Source organism: Salmo salar, chromosome ssa05 (genome assembly GCF_905237065.1).
Source record: "Salmo salar chromosome ssa05, Ssal_v3.1, whole genome shotgun sequence".
Classification (NCBI taxonomy): domain Eukaryota; kingdom Metazoa; phylum Chordata; class Actinopteri; order Salmoniformes; family Salmonidae; genus Salmo; species Salmo salar.
Window position 1 is genome coordinate 87465163 of NC_059446.1, and position 18935 is coordinate 87484097.

Consider the following 18935-nt stretch of genomic DNA (forward strand, 5'->3'; position numbering starts at 1 on the left):
GGAACAGCCATCTCTCTCTATCAGCTCCAGCCTTTCCTCTGACTGAGGAACAGCCATCTCTCTCTATCAGCTCCAGCCTTTCCTCTGACTGAGGAACAGCCATCTCTCTCTGTCACCTCCAGCCTTTCCTCTGACTGAGGAACAGCCACCTCTCTCTATCAGCTCCAGCCTTTCCTCTGACTGAGGAACAGCCATCTCTCTCTATCAGCTCCAGCCTTTCCTCTGACTGAGGAACAGCCATCTCTCACTATCAGCTCCAGCCTTTCCTCTGACTGAGGAACAGTCATCTCTCTCTATCAGCTCCAGCCTTTCCTCTGACTGAGGAACAGCCATCTCTCTCTGTCAGCTCCAGCCTTTCCTCTGAATGAGGAACAGCCATCTCTCTCTGTCAGCTCCTGACTTTCCTCTGACTGAGGAACAGCCATCTCTCTCTATCAGCTCCAGCCTTTCCTCTGACTGAGGAACAGCCTTCTCTCTCTATCAGCTCCAGCCTTTCCTCTGACTGAGGAGCAGCCATCTCTCTCTATCAGCTCCAGCCTTTCCTCTGACTGAGGAACAGCCATCTCTCTCTATCAGCTCCAGCCTTTCCTCTGACTGAGGAACAGCCATCTCTCTCTATCAGCTCCAGCCTTTCCTCTGACTGAGGAACAGCCATCTCTCTCTATCAGCTCCAGCTTTTCCTCTGACTGAGGAACAGCCATCTCTCTCTATCAGCTCCAGCCTTTCCTCTGACTGAGGAACAGCCATCTCTCTCTATCAGCTCCAGCCTTTCCTCTGACTGAGGAACAGCCTTCTCTCTCTATCAGCTCCAGCCTTTCCTCTGACTGAGGAACAGCCATCTCTCTCTATCAGCTCCAGCCTTTCCTCTGACTGAGGAACAGCCATCTTTCTCTATCAGCTCCAGCCTTTCCTCTGACTGAGGAACAGTCATCTCTCTCTATCAGCTCCAGCCTTTCCTCTGACTGAGGAACAGCCATCTCTCTCTATCAGCTCCAGCCTTTCCTCTGACTGAGGAACAGCCACCTCTCTCTATCAGCTCCAGCCTTTCCTCTGACTGAGGAACAGTCATCTCTCTCTATCAGCTCCAGCCTTTCCTCTGACTGAGGAACAGCCATCTCTCTCTATCAGCTCCAGCCTTTCCTCTGACTGAGGAACAGCCATCTACCTCTATCAGCTCCAGCCTTTCCTCTGACTGAGGAACAGCCATCTCTCTCTATCAGCTCCAGCCTTTCCTCTGACTGAGGAACAGCCATCTCTCTCTATCAGCTCCAGCCTTTCCTCTGACTGAGGAACAGCCATCTCTCTCTATCAGCTCCAGCCTTTCCTCTGACTGAGGAACAGCCATCTCTCTCTATCAGCTCCAGCCTTTCCTCTGACTGAGGAACAGCCACCTCTCTCTATCAGCTCCAGCCTTTCCTCTGACTGAGGAACAGTCATCTCTCTCTATCAGCTCCAGCCTTTCCTCTGACTGAGGAACAGCCATCTACCTCTATCAGCTCCAGCCTTTCCTCTGACTGAGGAACAGCCATCTCTCTCTATCAGCTCCAGCCTTTCCTCTGACTGAGGAACAGCCATCTCTCTCTATCAGCTCCAGCCTTTCCTCTGACTGAGGAACAGCCATCTCTCTCTATCAGCTCCAGCCTTTCCTCTGACTGAGGAACAGTCATCTCTCTCTATCAGCTCCAGCCTTTCCTCTGACTGAGGAACAGCCATCTCTCTCTATCAGCTCCAGCCTTTCCTCTGACTGAGGAACAGCCATCTACCTCTATCAGCTCCTGACTTTCCTGTGTGTGTGTGTGTGTGTGTGTGTGTGTGTGTGTGTGTGTGTGTGTGTGTGTGTGTGTGTGTGTGTGTGTGTGTGTGTGTGTGTGTGTGTGTGTGTGTGTGTGTGTGTGTTTTACTATCGTTGTGGGTACCAGAAGTCCTCACAAGGATAGTAAAACAAGGAAAATTAAATGATGACAATAACCATGGCTATTTCCATGACAATAATAGTTACCCAAAATGTCATCGTCACACCCCTAGCGCGTGTCCATGTGAGACCTTAGCATTCTCACTGTCTCTGCCTTTGGCTCACTGGCTCTCTACCACTGGCTCTCTACCTCTGGCTCACTGGCTCTCTGGCTCTGGCTCACTGGCTCTCTGGCTCTGGCTCACTGGCTCTCTGCCTTTGGCTCACTGTCTCTCTACCTCTGGCTCACTGGCTCTCTGCCTCTGACTCACTGTCTCTGGCTCACTGGCTCTCTACCTCTGGCTCACTGGCTCTCTGCCTCTGACTCACTGTCTCTGGCTCACTGGCTCTCTGCCTCTGGCTCACTGTCTCTCTGGCTTACTGTCTCTCCGATTGACTGTCTTTCTGGCTCACTATCTCCCTGTCTCTAGCTCACTGTCTCTCTCTCTCTCTCTCTCTCTCTCTCTCTCTCTCTCTCTCGGCGATTAGCAGTTGCCATACCAGGCGGTGATGCAACCGGTCAGGATGCTCTCGATGGTGCAGCTGTAGAACTTTTTGAGGATCTGGGGACCCATGCCAAATCTTCTATTTTTTTCTCTCTCTCACAGTCTGCCAGTCCACTTGTTAGGCTAGCTGGGGCGTCATCACTCAGTCAGGGCGGGTCCTTGCTGTTCTGCCGCCCCCGCAAAACTATAATAGTCCCAGTAAGCAAAATGACATTGAAAAGATGTCAAGAAGACGTATTTTCCAGTACGCTGAAAAGGCATCTTTTCCGGATATTGAAAAATACGTATTTTCCGGAAGCTGAAATTCATCCCTCCCTCCCCTCTGGACCTCTAGTGTTCTGGCCTCCAGAGTGTCAGCCCAGCACAGCCCCATTATCAGGCCTCTCTGTCCTCTGCTATTACCCAGCGTTCTAATAGCTGGGTAATATGTGACTGCCACGACCTCTGACCCCTGAAGGGTTTTACTGCAGGCCCAGACAAAGACCTGCTCCGAGACAGCTTTAACTAGCTCCAGTGTGTGTGTGTGTGTGTGTGTGTGTGTGTGTGTGTGTGTGTGTGTGTGTGTGTGTGTGTGTGTGTGTGTGTGTGTGTGTGTGTGTGTGTGTGTGTGTGTGTGTGTGTTAGCCTGCCCAGAGCAGTTTTAACTAGCTCCAGTGTGTGTGTGTGTGTGTGTGTGTGTGTGTGTGTGTGTGTGTGTGTGTGTGTGTGTGTGTGTGTGTGTGTGTGTGTGTGTGTGTGTGTGTGTGTGTGTGTGTGTGTGTGTGTGTGTGTGTGTGTGTGTGTGTGTTAGCCTGCCCAGAGCAGTTTTAACTAGCTCTGAGCCTGGGGTCTCAAATCAATTGCTTTGGAGATGTTAGGATAGGATGTTACACCTCTCTCTCTACCCTCTCTCATCCCTCTACCCTCTCTGATCCCTCTTCTCTCTACCCTCTCTCATCCCTCTACCCTCTCTCATCCCTCTACCCTCTCTCATCCCTCTACCCTCTCTCTTCCTTCTCTCATCCCTCTGCCCTCTCTCATCCCTCTGCCCTCTCTCATCCCTTTGCCCTCTCTCATCCCTCTGCCCTCTCTCATCCCTCTGCCCTCTCTCATCCCTTTGCCCTCTCTCATCCCTTTGCCCTCTCTCATCCCTCTACCCTCTCTCATCCCTCTACCCTCTCATCTCTCTACCCTCTCTCATCCCTCTCTCATCCCTCTACCCTCTCTCATCCCTCTACCCTCTCTCATCCCTCTACCTACTACCCTCTCTCATCCCTCTACCCTCTCTCATCCCTCTACCCTCTCTCATCCCTCTACCCTCTCTCTTCTCTCTTTCATCCCTCTACCCTTTCTCATCCCTCTACCCTCTCTCATCCCTCTACCCTCTCAGATAATCATCCTTCCTTCCTGTCTGTCTTCACAGACACACAAGAACAAGTCCTGAGCCATGTCAAGGTGACTGGGTCCTATTTGATATCTTGTAGAGATGTACACCTAAACCTGCTCTCCGTTAATAATATACATCTCAGTTTGAACAGAGGAATGCATCATAAACAACTCACCATCAACCTTAGCTAATGATCCTATTTGATGCAGAGTTGAGAAGCATATCTACCGGCCGTGGTGGAAAATAATCAAGCACACCTTTAGAGGCTTTTCTCCCCCATTGAAGAGTTTTCATATGATTCAGGTCCTTCTGATGTCGTTTCTATCAGGCATTCAGTTTGGCCACCGCCCCAGGGGAGACGTCAAAGGGAAGAGAATGTCCCCATCCCAAATGGTACCCTGTTCCTTTTATAGGATCTAGTGGTAGAGCATATCAGCCAACAGGCCAGTCCAACTCACTGTTGGGATCTAGTGGTAGAGTCATCAGCCAACAGGCCAGTCCAACTCACTGTTGGGATCTAGTGGTAGAGTCATCGGCCAACAGGCCAGTCCAACTCACTGTTGGGATCTAGTGGTAGAGTCATCAGCCAACAGGCCAGTCCAACTCACTGTTGGGATCTAGTGGTAGAGTCATCAGCCAACAGGCCAGTCCAACTCACTGTTGGGATCTAGTGGTAGAGTCATCAGCCAACAGGCCAGTCCAACTCACTGTTGGGATCTAGTGGTAGAGTCATCGGCCAACAGGCCAGTCCAACTCACTGTTGGGATCTAGTGGTAGAGTCATCAGCCAACAGGCCAGTCCAACTCACTGTTGGGATCTAGTGGTAGAGTCATCAGCCAACAGGCCAGTCCAACTCACTGTTGGGATGTAGTGGTAGAGTCATCAGCCAACAGGCCAGTCCAACTCACTGTTGGGATCTAGTGGTAGAGTCATCAGCCAACAGGCCAGTCCAACTCACTGTTGGGATCTAGTGGTAGAGTCATCAGCCAACAGGCCAGTCCAACTCACTGTTGGGATCTAGTGGTAGAGCATATCAGCCAACAGGCCAGTCCAACTCCCTGTTGGGATCTAGTGGTAGAGCATATCAGCCAGCAGCCCAGTCCAACTCACTGTTGGGATCTAGTGGTAGAGTCATCAGCCAACAGGCCAGTCCAACTCACTGTTGGGATCTAGTGGTAGAGTCATCAGCCAACAGGCCAGTCCAACTCACTGTTGGGATCTAGTGGTAGAGTCATCGGCCAACAGGCCAGTCCAACTCACTGTTGGGATCTAGTGGTAGAGTCATCAGCCAACAGGCCAGTCCAACTCACTGTTGGGATCTAGTGGTAGAGTCATCAGCCAACAGGCCAGTCCAACTCACTGTTGGGATCTAGTGGTAGAGTCATCAGCCAACAGGCCAGTCCAACTCACTGTTGGGATGTAGTGGTAGAGTCATCAGCCAACAGGCCAGTCCAACTCACTGTTGGGATCTAGTGGTAGAGCATCATCAGCCAGCAGGCCCAGTCCAACTCACTGTTGGGATCTAGTGGTAGAGTCATCAGCCAGCAGGCCAGTCCAACTCACTGTTGGGATCTAGTGGTAGAGTCATCAGCCAACAGGCCAGTCCAACTCACTGTTGGGATCTAGTGGTAGAGTCATCAGCCAACAGGCCAGTCCAACTCACTGTTGGGATCTAGTGGTAGAGTCATCAGCCAACAGGCCAGTCCAACTCCCTGTTGAAGGCAGGACAGAACAGAAAATCTGGACCTGAAGCCAGTTCCACTGCTGATGTTAAACTCTTCCCCTCTAATCAAGGACTGATTTAGACCTGGGACAGACAGTTGTCCTGCCCTCCAGACTCAGGTTGTAACACCCCTGGTCTAGAACTTTACTGAGCAGTACAGCCGTTAGCTTCTGAAAATAACTCAACATTTAACATAGTGATGGATACAGACGGTTATTCCTCCAACGATAATACCACAGACGTTCAAACAACACCCCAAATCACTTGCCCCCTTACTGAGTAGTGACCTCAAACCACAAACCCACATTCCATTCGTACCCTATAATAACATGGACCTCTCTGTATACGCCATGATCTGAGTAACAGCAGAAATGACTTTCAATACTTTAAAAACAATCATTATAATAACACATAATCACCAGTACAATTTGAAGAGTCTGCCTGCCACATCGAAATTGTTGTGTGTCTTTTTGGCTAGATTAGAACCCTGGTCTCTCCCCGTCCATCCAGCCAACCTGCATATTATGCTAAACAGATCAGAGTTAAATAGAACACTGCCAACATTCTAGAACCCATAAAGACCAAAGCAAAGGCATTCCGTCCTATTCTCACATTTAATGGAAAAGAGGGTCAAATATTTCACAGTGATAAAAAGGAGCATTTCGTCTGCCAACCGAACAACCAGACAGATATTCATAGCCAGCTTGGGGGGAGAGAGAGAGAGAGAGAGAGAGAGAGAGAGAGAGAGAGAGAGACTGCATCATATTGAGTCATTTACCCACTGTCTCGCAGTGACATTAACAGTCTAGTGACAGCCAGCCAAACCAGGCAACCAGCCAGACCACCAGCCATCTAGCTAAACAGCCAGTCAGTCAGACCAGGTATCCATCCAGTCAGTCTTACCTCCAGATATCTCGTTGATCTCCTCAGTCCCTCCGGTGTCATCAAGTCTCAGAGGCAATGTGCTCTCACCCTCTGCTCCCTCACCCTCCAGGTCTTCAGCTGAGGCACAGAGAGTAGAGAAATACATGAAAACCCTCATTCACTCTATAGGGCAGAGACCCAAACCTTACTGTGAAGAGATCCATTAAAACCCTCATTCACTCTATAGGGCAGAGACCCAAACCTTACAGTGAAGAGATCCATTAAAACCCTCATTCACTCTATAGGGCAGAGACCCAAACCTTACAGTGAAGAGATCCATTAAAACCAAACTCATTCACTCTATAGGGCAGAGACCCAAACCTTACAGTGAAGAGATCCATTAAAACCCTCATTCACTCTATAGGGCAGAGACCCAAACCTTACAGTGAAGAGATCCATTAAAACCCTCATTCACTCTATAGGGCAGAGACCCAAACCTTACTGTGAAGAGATCCATTAAAACCCTCATTCACTCTATAGGGCAGAGACCCAAACCTTACTGTGAAGAGATCCATTAAAACCCTCATTCACTCTATAGGGCAGAAACCCAAACCTTACAGTGAAGAGATCCATTAAAACCCTCATTCACTCTATAGGGCAGAAACCCAAACCTTACAGTGAAGAGATCCATTAAAAACCTGAAGGCTCTCTGCTCTTTCAACAACCACTCCTCCTCCCCCATCACAGCACAGAAAGTCACGATGCCAGGCCAGCCAGACAGCATTCAATGGAATCTACTTTAGTAGAGCCTCTGTCAGGTTTCAGATAGAACCTCAGGATTTGGGGAGGAGGGCATTGACATGTTATTGACTGTATAAAAAGCTACTTATTCATTCCAGAATATATGTATTTTCATTTTTTGTGTTTTCACTGTTGTATAAGAACGCTCTTTCTTCAAAAGCAATGCTATGAATGTGAGGTTTCTATTTAAAGTAATTTTACTATTCAGAAATTAGTGAAACAAAAGGACACAGAACCAGTCTGTTACATACCGGCATACTATAAGTGGAACAAAAGGACACAGAATCAGTCTGTTACATACCGGCATACTATAAGTGGAACAAAAGGACACAGAACCAGTCTGTTATATACCGGCATACTATAAGTGGAACAAAAGGACACAGAATCAGTCTGTTATATACCGGCATACTATAAGTGGAACAAAAGGACACAGAACCAGTCTGTTACATACCGGCATACTATAAGTGGAACAAAAGGACACAGAACCAGTCTGTTATATACCGGCATACTATAAGTGGAACAAAAGGACACAGAACCAGTCTGTTACATACCGGCATACTATAAGTGGAACAAAAGGACACAGAACCAGTCTGTTATATACCGGCATACTATAAGTGGAACAAAAGGACACAGAACCAGTCTGTTACATACCGGCATACTATAAGTGGAACAAAAGGACACAGAACCAGTCTGTTACATACCGGCATACTATAAGTGGAACAAAAGGACACAGAACCAGTCTGTTATATACCGGCATACTATAAGTGGAACAAAAGGACACAGAACCAGTCTGTTACATACCGGCATACTATAAGTGGAACAAAAGGACACAGAACCAGTCTGTTACATACCGGCATACTATAAGTGGAACAAAAGGACACAGAACCAGTCTGTTATATACCGGCATACTATAAGTGGAACAAAAGGACACAGAACCAGTCTTTCACGCCCTGACCACAGAGAGCCCTTGTTTCTCTATGGTGTAGTAGGTCAGGGCGTGACTAGGAGGTAGTCTAGGTTAATATTTCTATGTTGTGTTCTAGTTTATATTTTCTAGGTTGGTGTTTTTGTATGATTCCCAATTAGAGGCAGCTGGTAATCGTTGTCTCTAATTGGGGATCATATTTAAGTAGCTATTTTTCCCACCTGTGTTTGTGGGATATTGTTTTGTGTTTGTGCCTGTGCACCACGTAGTCACATTTAGTTGTTTGTTTATTTGTTTTTGCTTGAAGTTTCACTTTGGAATAAAGACGTGGAACTCTACACACGCTGCGCCTTGGTCCCGTTCTTATGACAACCGTGACAGAATATCCCACCAAACCAGGACCAAGCAGCGTGTTCACCAGGTGAAGGGGTTTTGGACATGGGAAGAAGTGATGGGTGGATGCGAGACCCTTCCTTGGCGGCAGACAGAAGGTAATGATGGAGGAAGGCGACGATGCCGGGGTTCGCGGCCACAGAAAGCCCAAGGACAACTCCAATACTTTTTTTGGGGGGGGCACAAGGGGTGGCCGGTCGAGCCGAGGAGAGTGTCAGAGCCCGAATGGCAAACTCTGGAGGAGCATGTCGTCAGACCACGGCCACAGAAACCCCAAGATTTTTGTTTTTGGGGGGGGGCACATGGAGCAGGCGGATGAGCAGAGGGAAGAGCCAGAGACCACATGGGGAGAGATGAGAGAGATGTTGTGCAAGTGTGTTATGCTCAACATTCGACCAGAGGATCCGGTCACCAGTCCGGTGCAACCTGTGCCGGACCCACGCATCAGGCCTCCAGTGGGCCTCCCCAGTCCGGTACGTCCTGTGCCTGCTCCTCGCACTCGCCCTGAAGTGCGTGTCCCCAGTCCGGTACATCCTGTACCTGCTCCTCGCACTCGCCCTGAAGAGCGTGTCCCCAGTCTGGTACGTCTTGTGCCTGCTCCTCGACCTGAAGTGCGTGTCCCCAGTCCGGTACGTCCTGTGCCTGCTCCTCGCACTCACCCTGAAGAGCGTGTCACCAGTCTGGTGCAACCTGTGCCGGCCCCACGCATCAGGCCTCCAGTGCGCCTCCCCAGTCTGGTACGTCCTGTGCATGCTCCTCGCACTCGGCCTGAAGTGTGTCACCAGTCCGGTACGTCCTGTGCCTGCTCCTCGACCTGAAGTGCGTGTCCCCAGTCCAGTACGTCCTGTGCCTGCTCCTCGCACTCGCCCTGAAGTGTGTCACCAGTCCGGTACCACCTGTGCCGGCTCCACGCATCAGGCCTCCTGTGTGCCTCACCAGTCCGGTGCCACCTGTACCGGCTCCACGCACTCGGCCTCCAATGTGCATTCACAGTCCAGAGCTTCCGGAGACGGTCCCCAGTCCGGAACCTCCCGCGACGGTCCACTGTCCGGAACCTCCCGCGACGGTCCACTGTCCGGAACCTCCCGCGACGGTCCACTGTCCGGAACCTCCCGCGACAGCTCACGGTCTGGAACCTCCAGCTACGGTCAACGGTCCAGAACCTCCAGCTCCATGGCCGGAGCCTTCCCCTGCGCCAATGCCCAGTCCGAGCACGGCGTCCAGTCCAGCTCCAAGGCAGGAGCCTTCCTCTGCGCCGGTGGCCATTCCAGGCACGGCGTCCAGTCCAGCTCCAAGGCAGGAGCCTTCCTCTGCGCCGGTGGCCATTCCAGGCACGGCGTCCAGTCCAGCTCCAAGGCAGGAGCCTTCCTCTGCGCCGGTGGCCATTCCAGGCACGGCGTCCAGTCCAGCTCCATGGCCGGAGCCTTCTTCTGCGCCGATGTCCAGGCACGGCGTCCAACCCAGCTCCAGGGCCGGAGCCCTCCTCTGCGCCGGTGCCCAGTCCAGGCATGACGTTCAGCCCGGCGCCATGGTCGGATCCGGGGTCTGGGGTGGGGCTACAACCCGCACCGGAGCCGCCACCGACACTAGTTACCCCCCTAACCCCCCATTTGGTTTCAGGTTTTGCAGCCGGAGTCCGCACCTTTGGGGGGGATACTGTCACGCCCTGACCATAGAGAGCCCTTGTTTCTCTATGGTGTAGTAGGTCAGGGAGTGACTAGGGGGTAGTCTAGGTTAATATTTCTATGTTGTGTTCTAGTTTATATTTTCTAGGTTGGTGTTTTGTATGATTCCCAATTAGAGGCAGCTGGTAATCTTTGTCTCTAATTGGGGATCATATTTAAGTAGCTATTTTTCCCACCTGTGTTTGTGGGATATTGTTTTGTGTTGGTGCCTGTGCACCACGAATTCACGTTTAGTTGTTTGTTTATTTGATTTATTTGTTTTTGCTTGAAGTTTCACTTTGGAATAAAGATGTGGAACTCTACACACGCTGCACCTTGGTCCCGTTCTTACGACAATCGTGACACAGTCTGTTATATACCTGCATACTATGAGTGGAACAAAAGGACACAGAACCAGTCTGTTACATACCTGCATTCTATGAGTGGAACAAAATGACATAGAATCAGACTGATACATACCTGCATACTTCCCTTGTAGTGCTCTGCTTTGCTGGTTCCCTCTCACAGCTAGAACCCTGACGTGGTACTCCTTCATGGCATCAAAGTCCTGTATCACCACTTTATTATCCCCCTTCGAAACGCGCAGCTCCTTTTTCTCTTTGTCTGTTGGAGATTGGAGAGAGAAATCAGGGTGGGGACCTAGTGTGCGTCCAAAATGCCATCCTATTCCCTATATCAGGATCATCAACTAGATGAGCAGATGGTATGGGGGCCAGAACATAATTACAAATAATTTGTAGACTGCAAATTGACTGCAGGAAGCCCAAACTAATGTGACCCCAGACATGTTTGACTAACACATAATCACTTCAAACCTTGCTTACATTTGTATATGATTACATGTCTCTGTTATGCGTGGGAATACTTGGACTTCTCCAAAATTAAAATCACTTGGAGCTGAATTTTGCAGTATTTTATATCCAACAATAGAACATGTAAAATACAAATAAAAAAGACCTGGTTGGCCAAATAAAACCAGGTGTTGAGGAACCCTGTCCTATATAGTGCACCATAGGGCTCTGGTCAAATGTAGTGCACTATAAAGGGAAGAGGGTGCCATTTTGGATGTAGACTCAGATAAGCATTCCAATGCATCAATTTCCCATTCAAGCTTTTCCAGGAGTCTCAATGTCCAGGCTGTTGTGTGAAGCAGTGCACTATGAGGATTCTTGTGGAGGTAGTAGGGTGTGTGTGTGTGTGTGTGTGTGTGTGTGTGTGTGTGTGTGTGACAACCATAAGCGATCCCTCACAGCTCAAGCTGCACACCTCAGCATTGTCTCTAAAGCTTAAGGACAGCTACATATGAGACACATATTTTACAGAATCTGATCTTTTAAACATTTGGGCTCTGGATCTTTCTGCCCTGAGGTTCTGCCCATTATGAAATCTACTACGAATACAAACGGAAAATATCAGAAATTCCAAATGGTCTGTGACTTCTTTATTGAAACCAGACGTTTTCCTTCAGCCTCATATTCAGGTGAATTTAACCGAGACGTTTTCCTTCACCGTCATATTCAGGTGAATTTAACCGAGACGTTTTCCTTCACCGTCATATTCAGGTGAATTTAACCGAGACGTTTTCCTTCACCGTCATATTCAGGTGAATTTAACCGAGACGTTTTCCTTCACCGTCATATTCAGGTGAATTTAACCGAGACGTTTTCCTTCACCGTCATATTCAGGTGAATCGTGGTCAACCACAAATCCAGACAAAGCTGAATCATTTCAGATCCATTTAGTCAGTTAACCCATTTTGAGTAAGTGCCTTTAAGAGTAAATTGTTTTCCATTTGTTTAGTCAAACTTAATTTGCATAAACCAGCTTATTTGCCAGTCAGCCAACATGCTGGGGCTTGATTTCAGGACCTTTCCTCTCTCCTCCTGTCCTGTCCCCTTTTATCTTCTCTTCTCCTCCTCTCTTCCCTCCTCTTCACTCCTCTCATCTCCTCGTCCTCTTCTTCTCTCCACATGCCGCACGTACGGCTCCACGTTCAGTTCCCTCAGCAGTAAAATAGCTCAGAGCTTCAGCAGTTCACATTATTGACCAATTAGGATGATTTAAATCCTACAGGCCTGAGCGATCAATAGGAAGAGACTAACTGTGCTTAATCAGCAGCACTTTCACACAGAACACTGCCGAAGGATGGGTATGGATGTGTTAAACGAGGAGAGGGGGGGAGATCGGGGGGAGAGGGAGAGAGAGAGAGGGGGAGATGGAGTGGGAGAGAGAGAGAGGGGGAGAGGGAGACAGAGAGGGGGAGAGTGGGAGATGGAGAGGGAGAAAGAGAGAGGAGGGAGATGGAGAGGGGAGATGGAATGGGAGAGAGAGAGAGGGGGAGAGGGAGACAGAGAGGGGGGGGGAGGGGGAGATGGAGAGGGAGAGAGAGGGAGGAGGGAGATGGAGAGGGAGCGAGAGAGAGGAGATCGGGGGAGATGGAGAGGGAGAGAGAAGAGATCGGGGGAAGATAGAGAGAGAGGGGCGGGGGTGAAGAAAGAGAGAGAGAGATTGAGGGAGAGGAGGGGCGCGAGATAAAAGGAGAGAGACAGAGAGAGAGATAGAGAGGGTAGTGAAGAGAGAGAGTTAGAGAGAGTGATGGAGAGAGAGAAAAGGAGGGAGACAGAGAGAGAGATAGAGAGAGAGAGAGGGGCGAAGAGAGAGAGTTAGAGAGAGTGATGGAGAGAGAGAAAAGGAGAAAGAGACAGAGAGAAAGAGAGAACAGAGGAGGGAGATTTAGGGGATGGACCTAGCATTTAGAAGTGATGACTTAGCAGATTACTGTTAATGCTGAAGCACCAGCAGGAAACAACACGATCAAGATCAGAGAAATTGCACTTTTAATTAAAGGGTATTAGAAGTTCTGGAAATGGAAATCAGTCTAATATAACCATTGTATCAAACAATTGACAAAAGGAAATCATTATAATGTAACCATAACCAATGTGTCAAAATACACTGAGAGTACAACATATTAAGAACACCTTCCTAATATGGAAACTAGGCTAGGAGAATGGTCTCTCTCCCAGTCAGTATGATAAACAGTGGACACTGGGCTAGGAGAATGGTCTCTCTCCCAGTCAGTATGATAAACAGTGGACACTGGGCTAGGAGAATGGTCTCTCTCCCAGTCAGTATGATAAACAGTGGACACTGGGCTAGGAGAATGGTCTCTCTCCCAGTCAGTATGATAAACAGTGGACACTGGGCTAGGAGAATGGTCTCTCTCCCAGTCAGTATGATAAACAGTGGACACTGGGCTAGGAGAATGGTCTCTCTCCCAGTCAGTATGATAAACAGTGGACACTGGGCTAGGGAGAATGGTCTCTCTCCCAGTCAGTATGATAAACAGTGGACACTGGGCTAGGAGAATGGTCTCTCTCCCAGTCAGTATGATAAACAGTGGACACTGGGCTAGGAGAATGGTCTCTCTCCCAGTCAGTATGATAAACAGTGGACACTGGGCTAGGGAGAATGGTCTCTCTCCCAGTCAGTATGATAAACAGTGGACACTGGGCTAGGAGAATGGTCTCTCTCCCAGTCAGTATGATAAACAGTGGACACTGGGCTAGGAGAATGGTCTCTCTCCCAGTCAGTATGATAAACAGTGGACACTGGGCTAGGAGAATGGTCTCTCTCCCAGTCAGTATGATAAACAGTGGACACTGGGCTCGGAGAATGGTCTCTCTCCCAGTCAGTATGATAAACAGTGGACACTGGGCTAGGAGAATGGTCTCTCCCAGTCAGTATGATAAACAGTGGACACTGGGTTAGGTGAGTGGTCTCTCCCAGTCAGTATGATAAACAGTGGACACTGGGCTAGGAGAATGGTCGCTCTCCCAGTCAGTATGATAAACAGTGGACACTGGGCTAGGTGAGTGGTCTCTCCCAGTCAGTATGATAAACAGTGGACACTGGGCTAGGAGAATGGTCTCTCCCAGTCAGTATGATAAACAGTGGACACTGGGTTAGGTGAGTGGTCTCTCCCAGTCAGTATGATAAACAGTGGACACTGGGCTAGGAGAATGGTCGCTCTCCCAGTCAGTATGATAAACAGTGGACACTGGGCTAGGTGAGTGGTCTCTCCCAGTCAGTATGATAAACAGTGGACACTGGGCTAGGAGAATGGTCTCTCTCCCAGTCAGAATGATAAACAGTGGACACTGGGCTAGGAGAATGGTCTCTCTCCCAGTCAGTATAATAAACAGTGGACACTGGGCTAGGAGAATGGTCTCTCTCCCAGTCAGTATGATAAACAGTGGACACTGGGCTAGGAGAATGGTCTCTCTCCCAGTCAGTATGATAAACAGTGGACACTGGGCTAGGAGAATGGTCGCTCTCCCAGTCAGTATGATAAACAGTGGACACTGGGCTAGGAGAATGGTCTCTCTCCCAGTCAGTATGATAAACAGTGGACACTGGGCTAGGAGAATGGTTTCTCTCCCAGTCAGTATGATAAACAGTGGACACTGGGTTAGGTGAGTGGTCTCTCCCAGTCAGTATGATAAACAGTGGACACTGGGCTAGGAGAATGGTCGCTCTCCCAGTCAGTATGATAAACAGTGGACACTGGGCTAGGTGAGTGGTCTCTCCCAGTCAGTATGATAAACAGTGGACACTGGGCTAGGAGAATGGTCTCTCTCCCAGTCAGAATGATAAACAGTGGACACTGGGCTAGGAGAATGGTCTCTCTCCCAGTCAGTATAATAAACAGTGGACACTGGGCTAGGAGAATGGTCTCTCTCCCAGTCAGTATGATAAACAGTGGACACTGGGCTAGGAGAATGGTCTCTCTCCCAGTCAGTATGATAAACAGTGGACACTGGGCTAGGAGAATGGTCGCTCTCCCAGTCAGTATGATAAACAGTGGACACTGGGCTAGGAGAATGGTCTCTCTCCCAGTCAGTATGATAAACAGTGGACACTGGGCTAGGAGAATGGTCTCTCTCCCAGTCAGTATGATAAACAGTGGACACTGGGCTAGGAGAATGGTTTCTCTCCCAGTCAGTATGATAAACAGTGGACACTGGGCTAGGAGAATGGTCTCTCTCCCAGTCAGTATGATAAACAGTGGACACTGGGTTAGGTGAGTGGTCTGAACAGGAGTAGTATTATACCTAATTAGACCCAGAGACACAGAGCTCAACAGGAGTAGTATTATACCTAATTAGACCCAGAGACAGAGAGCTCAACAGGAGTAGTATTATACCTAATTAGACCCAGAGACACAGAGCTCAACAGGAGTAGTATTATACCTAATTAGACCCAGAGACAGAGAGCTCAACAGGAGTAGTATTATACCTAATTAGACCCAGAGACACAGAGCTCAACAGGAGTAGTATTATACCTAATTAGACCCAGAGACAGAGAGCTCAACAGGAGTAGTATTATACCTAATTAGACCCAGAGACAGAGAGCTCAACAGGAGTAGTATTATACCTAATTAGACCCAGAGACAGAGAGCTCAACAGGAGTAGTATTATACCTAATTAGACCCAGAGACAGAGAGCTCAACAGGAGTAGTATTATACCTAATTAGACCCAGAGACACAGAGCTCAACAGGAGTAGTATTATACCTAATTAGACCCAGAGACAGAGAGCTCAACAGGAGTAGTATTATACCTAATTAGACCCAGAGACACAGAGCTCAACAGGAGTAGTATTATACCTAATTAGACCCAGAGACACAGAGCTCAACAGGAGACCAGGCAGGCTGATGGCTGATACAAACCCAGTGCTTGACACTAACATTTTTAGCCACCTGTCCTTCAGACATGTAGGACATAATATTTAGGAGGAGGGCTGGCCACCCTGCACACCCAGTATCTCTCCTGGTCCCTCCAGGAGGAGGGCTGGCCACCCTGCACACCCAGTATCTCTCCTGGTCTCTACAGGAGGAGGGCTGGCCACCCTGCACACCCAGTATCTCTCCTGGTCTCTCCAGGAGGAGGGCTGGCCACCCTGCACACCCAGTATCTCCTGGTCTCTACAGGAGGAGGGCTGGCCACCCTGCACACCCAGTATCTCTCCTGGTCTCTACAGGAGGAGGGCTGGCCACCCTGCACACCCAGTATCTCTCCTGGTCTCTACAGGAGGAGGGCTGGCCACCCTGCACACCCAGTATCTCTCCTGGTCTCTACAGGAGGAGGGCTGGCCACCCTGCACACCCAGTATCTCTCCTGGTCTCTACAGGAGAAGGGCTGGCCACCCTGCACACCCAGTATCTCTCCTGGTCCCTCCAGGAGGAGGGCTGGCCACCCTGCACACCCGGTATCTCTCCTGGTCTCTACAGGAGGAGGGCTGGCCACCCTGCATACCCAGTATCTCTCCTGGTCTCTACAGGAGGAGGGCTGGCCACCCTGCACACCCAGTATCTCTCCTGGTCTCTCCAGGAGGAGGGCTGGCCACCCTGCACACCCTGTAACTTATTCTGTAAATAATGTTGCTGCTACCGTCTTTTATGACTGAAAAGACATTCTGGATATCAGAGCAGTGATTACTCACCTCGAACTGGACAAAGATTTTTTCTTTAATGAGTCCGACACGAAGGATATACTGGTTCTCCGAGACCAGGCCCAACATCCCTGTTATTCACATGCCTATTTGTCAATAACAGCTGGTGTGCAATGTCTAATATTAAGGAAATCTCGAGGTGTGTGTGTGTGTGTGTGTGTGTGTGTGTGTGTGTGTGTGTGTGTGTGTGTGTGTGTGTGTGTGTGTGTGTGTGTGTGTGTGTGTGTGTGTCTCTCTCTCTCTCTCTCTCTCAATGACCCACTGCCACACATCCAGGTGATGCACACCATGCTGACCTAAAATCTGCTAGAAACAGGCAAATAACTCCCTAGCAACTATAAATCAACAAATGTGCAAACACGGCTTGCTTTGATCTCAAAAACACATCTAGCAACTAGATGATTGAAAGTCCCCTCGTGCCGATCAATGCAGGCCGACAGAAATGATAGTCCGATGCGCTCTGCAGAGATTGGGAGGACAGTGAGCAAAACATCGCATCCAGAGGACACTTTGATCTGATTCTGATTAAAGTAGCCTAACTGTTTGATGTTGTGATTTTTGTTTTACAACTTAAATCTATAATCTGCTTGTACAACAATGTTTTTCACTTGCCCCCGGGCAAGCAGACAAGCGTATATGTTGAGCCCTGAAACCCAAACCCGCACCTGTCCTCCTCCAACCCCAGCATCTGTAATTAGTCAAACAGAGACGGTAGGCTTCCCCGAGGTGGAACGTTAGGGAACATTGGAACTGAAGTGGATTTGTAATAATAATCTCTCTGTTCTCATTTAACAGTAGTGCATTGAGTTAATAACAAAAAAATGGTTTCTTTTTATTAACTAACGCATAGGTGATCTCCCAGGATGAAGTCCAGTATCACTCAACGACACATCGGGACAAATTCTTGTGTTGTGTCTTTAACAAAGGGAGGGGGCCCAGAGGGGCTGGTCAATAGACCACAGAATTACTTTTCACTGAACAGCAGTTTGGGGGAGGGTGGACGTGTGTGTGTTGATGTTATCTCTGTCCTCATTGTTTAATCCAAGATGTCTGACAGGCTTTGTTAGACAACACTGACCTTCCTTACAGACAGACAGGGTAAATATTCCCTAAAACTCTCTAAGCCGGGTCCCACAACTGTTGGTGCTGTCTTATCAACTCACTGTTGTCAATGGCAATAGGAGGTGTCAAGATTCATTCATTCAGCTGTATGGGGTGTTTAACTTTACTCAAGATCAAATAAGCCTCTTTTTCAAAGCATATCTTCTGTGGTCCAGTGTGTTTAGCCAACTCTTCCCTGTGTTCATTCATTATCATTACCCTGTGTTCATTCATTATCATTACCCTGTGTTCATTCATTATCATTACCCTGTGTTCATTCATTATCATGTGTTCATTCATAATGGAGCCGGAGGGGATAGCTTCCGTTTAACGGGCTCCTAACCAATTGTGCTATTTTGTGTTTTTTTTGCATTGTTTGTAACTTATTCTGTACATAATGTTGCTGCTACCGTCTTTTATGACTGAAAAGACATTCTGGATATCAGAGCAGTGATTACTCACCTCGAACTGGACAAATACTTTTTCTTTAATGAGTCCGACACGAAGGATATAGTGGTTCTCCGAGACCAGGCCCAACATCCCTGTTATTCGCATGAAGAAAATATGGAAATACAGGGGGCGGAGATTGAGGTGCCTTGTGAGAATTAGTCGGCGACTGGGTTACCCGCCTCTACCATCCGTTCTATTGGCCAACGTGCAATCACTGGAGAATAAACTGGATGATCTCAGTTTGAGACTATCCTACCAACGGGACATTAAAAACTGTAATATCTTATGTTTCACCGAGTCGTGGCTGAACGACGACATGGATAATATACAGTTGGCTGAGTTTTCTGTGCATCGGCAGGACAGAACAGCTACGTCTGGTAAGGCGAGGGGTGGGGGGTGTCTGTCTATTTGTCAATAACAGCTGGTGTGCAATGTCTAATATTAAGGAAATCTCGAGGTATTGCTCGCCTGAAGTAGAGTACCTCATGATAAGCTGTAGACCACACTATCTACCAAGAGAGTTTTCATCTATATTTTTCTGAGCTGTCTATTTACCACCACAAACCGATGCTGCCACTAAGATAAAAACTCAACGAGCTGTTTAAGGCCATAAGCAAACAAGAAAATGCTCATCCAGATGCGGTGCTCCTAGTGGCCGG

The 18935-nt window shown here is 48.7% G+C and overlaps 1 protein-coding gene across 1 annotated transcript in view; it reads right to left on the reverse strand.

Annotated features, from left to right (window-relative positions):
• Positions 1 to 18935, reverse strand: part of LOC106597401 (collagen alpha-1(XIV) chain) — a 260539-nt gene that overhangs the window by 218913 nt on the left and 22691 nt on the right. The window contains 2 exon segments of the mRNA XM_045719294.1: positions 6450 to 6548; positions 10674 to 10817. Of these exon segments, the coding sequence (XP_045575250.1) occupies positions 6450 to 6548; positions 10674 to 10817 (243 nt within the window).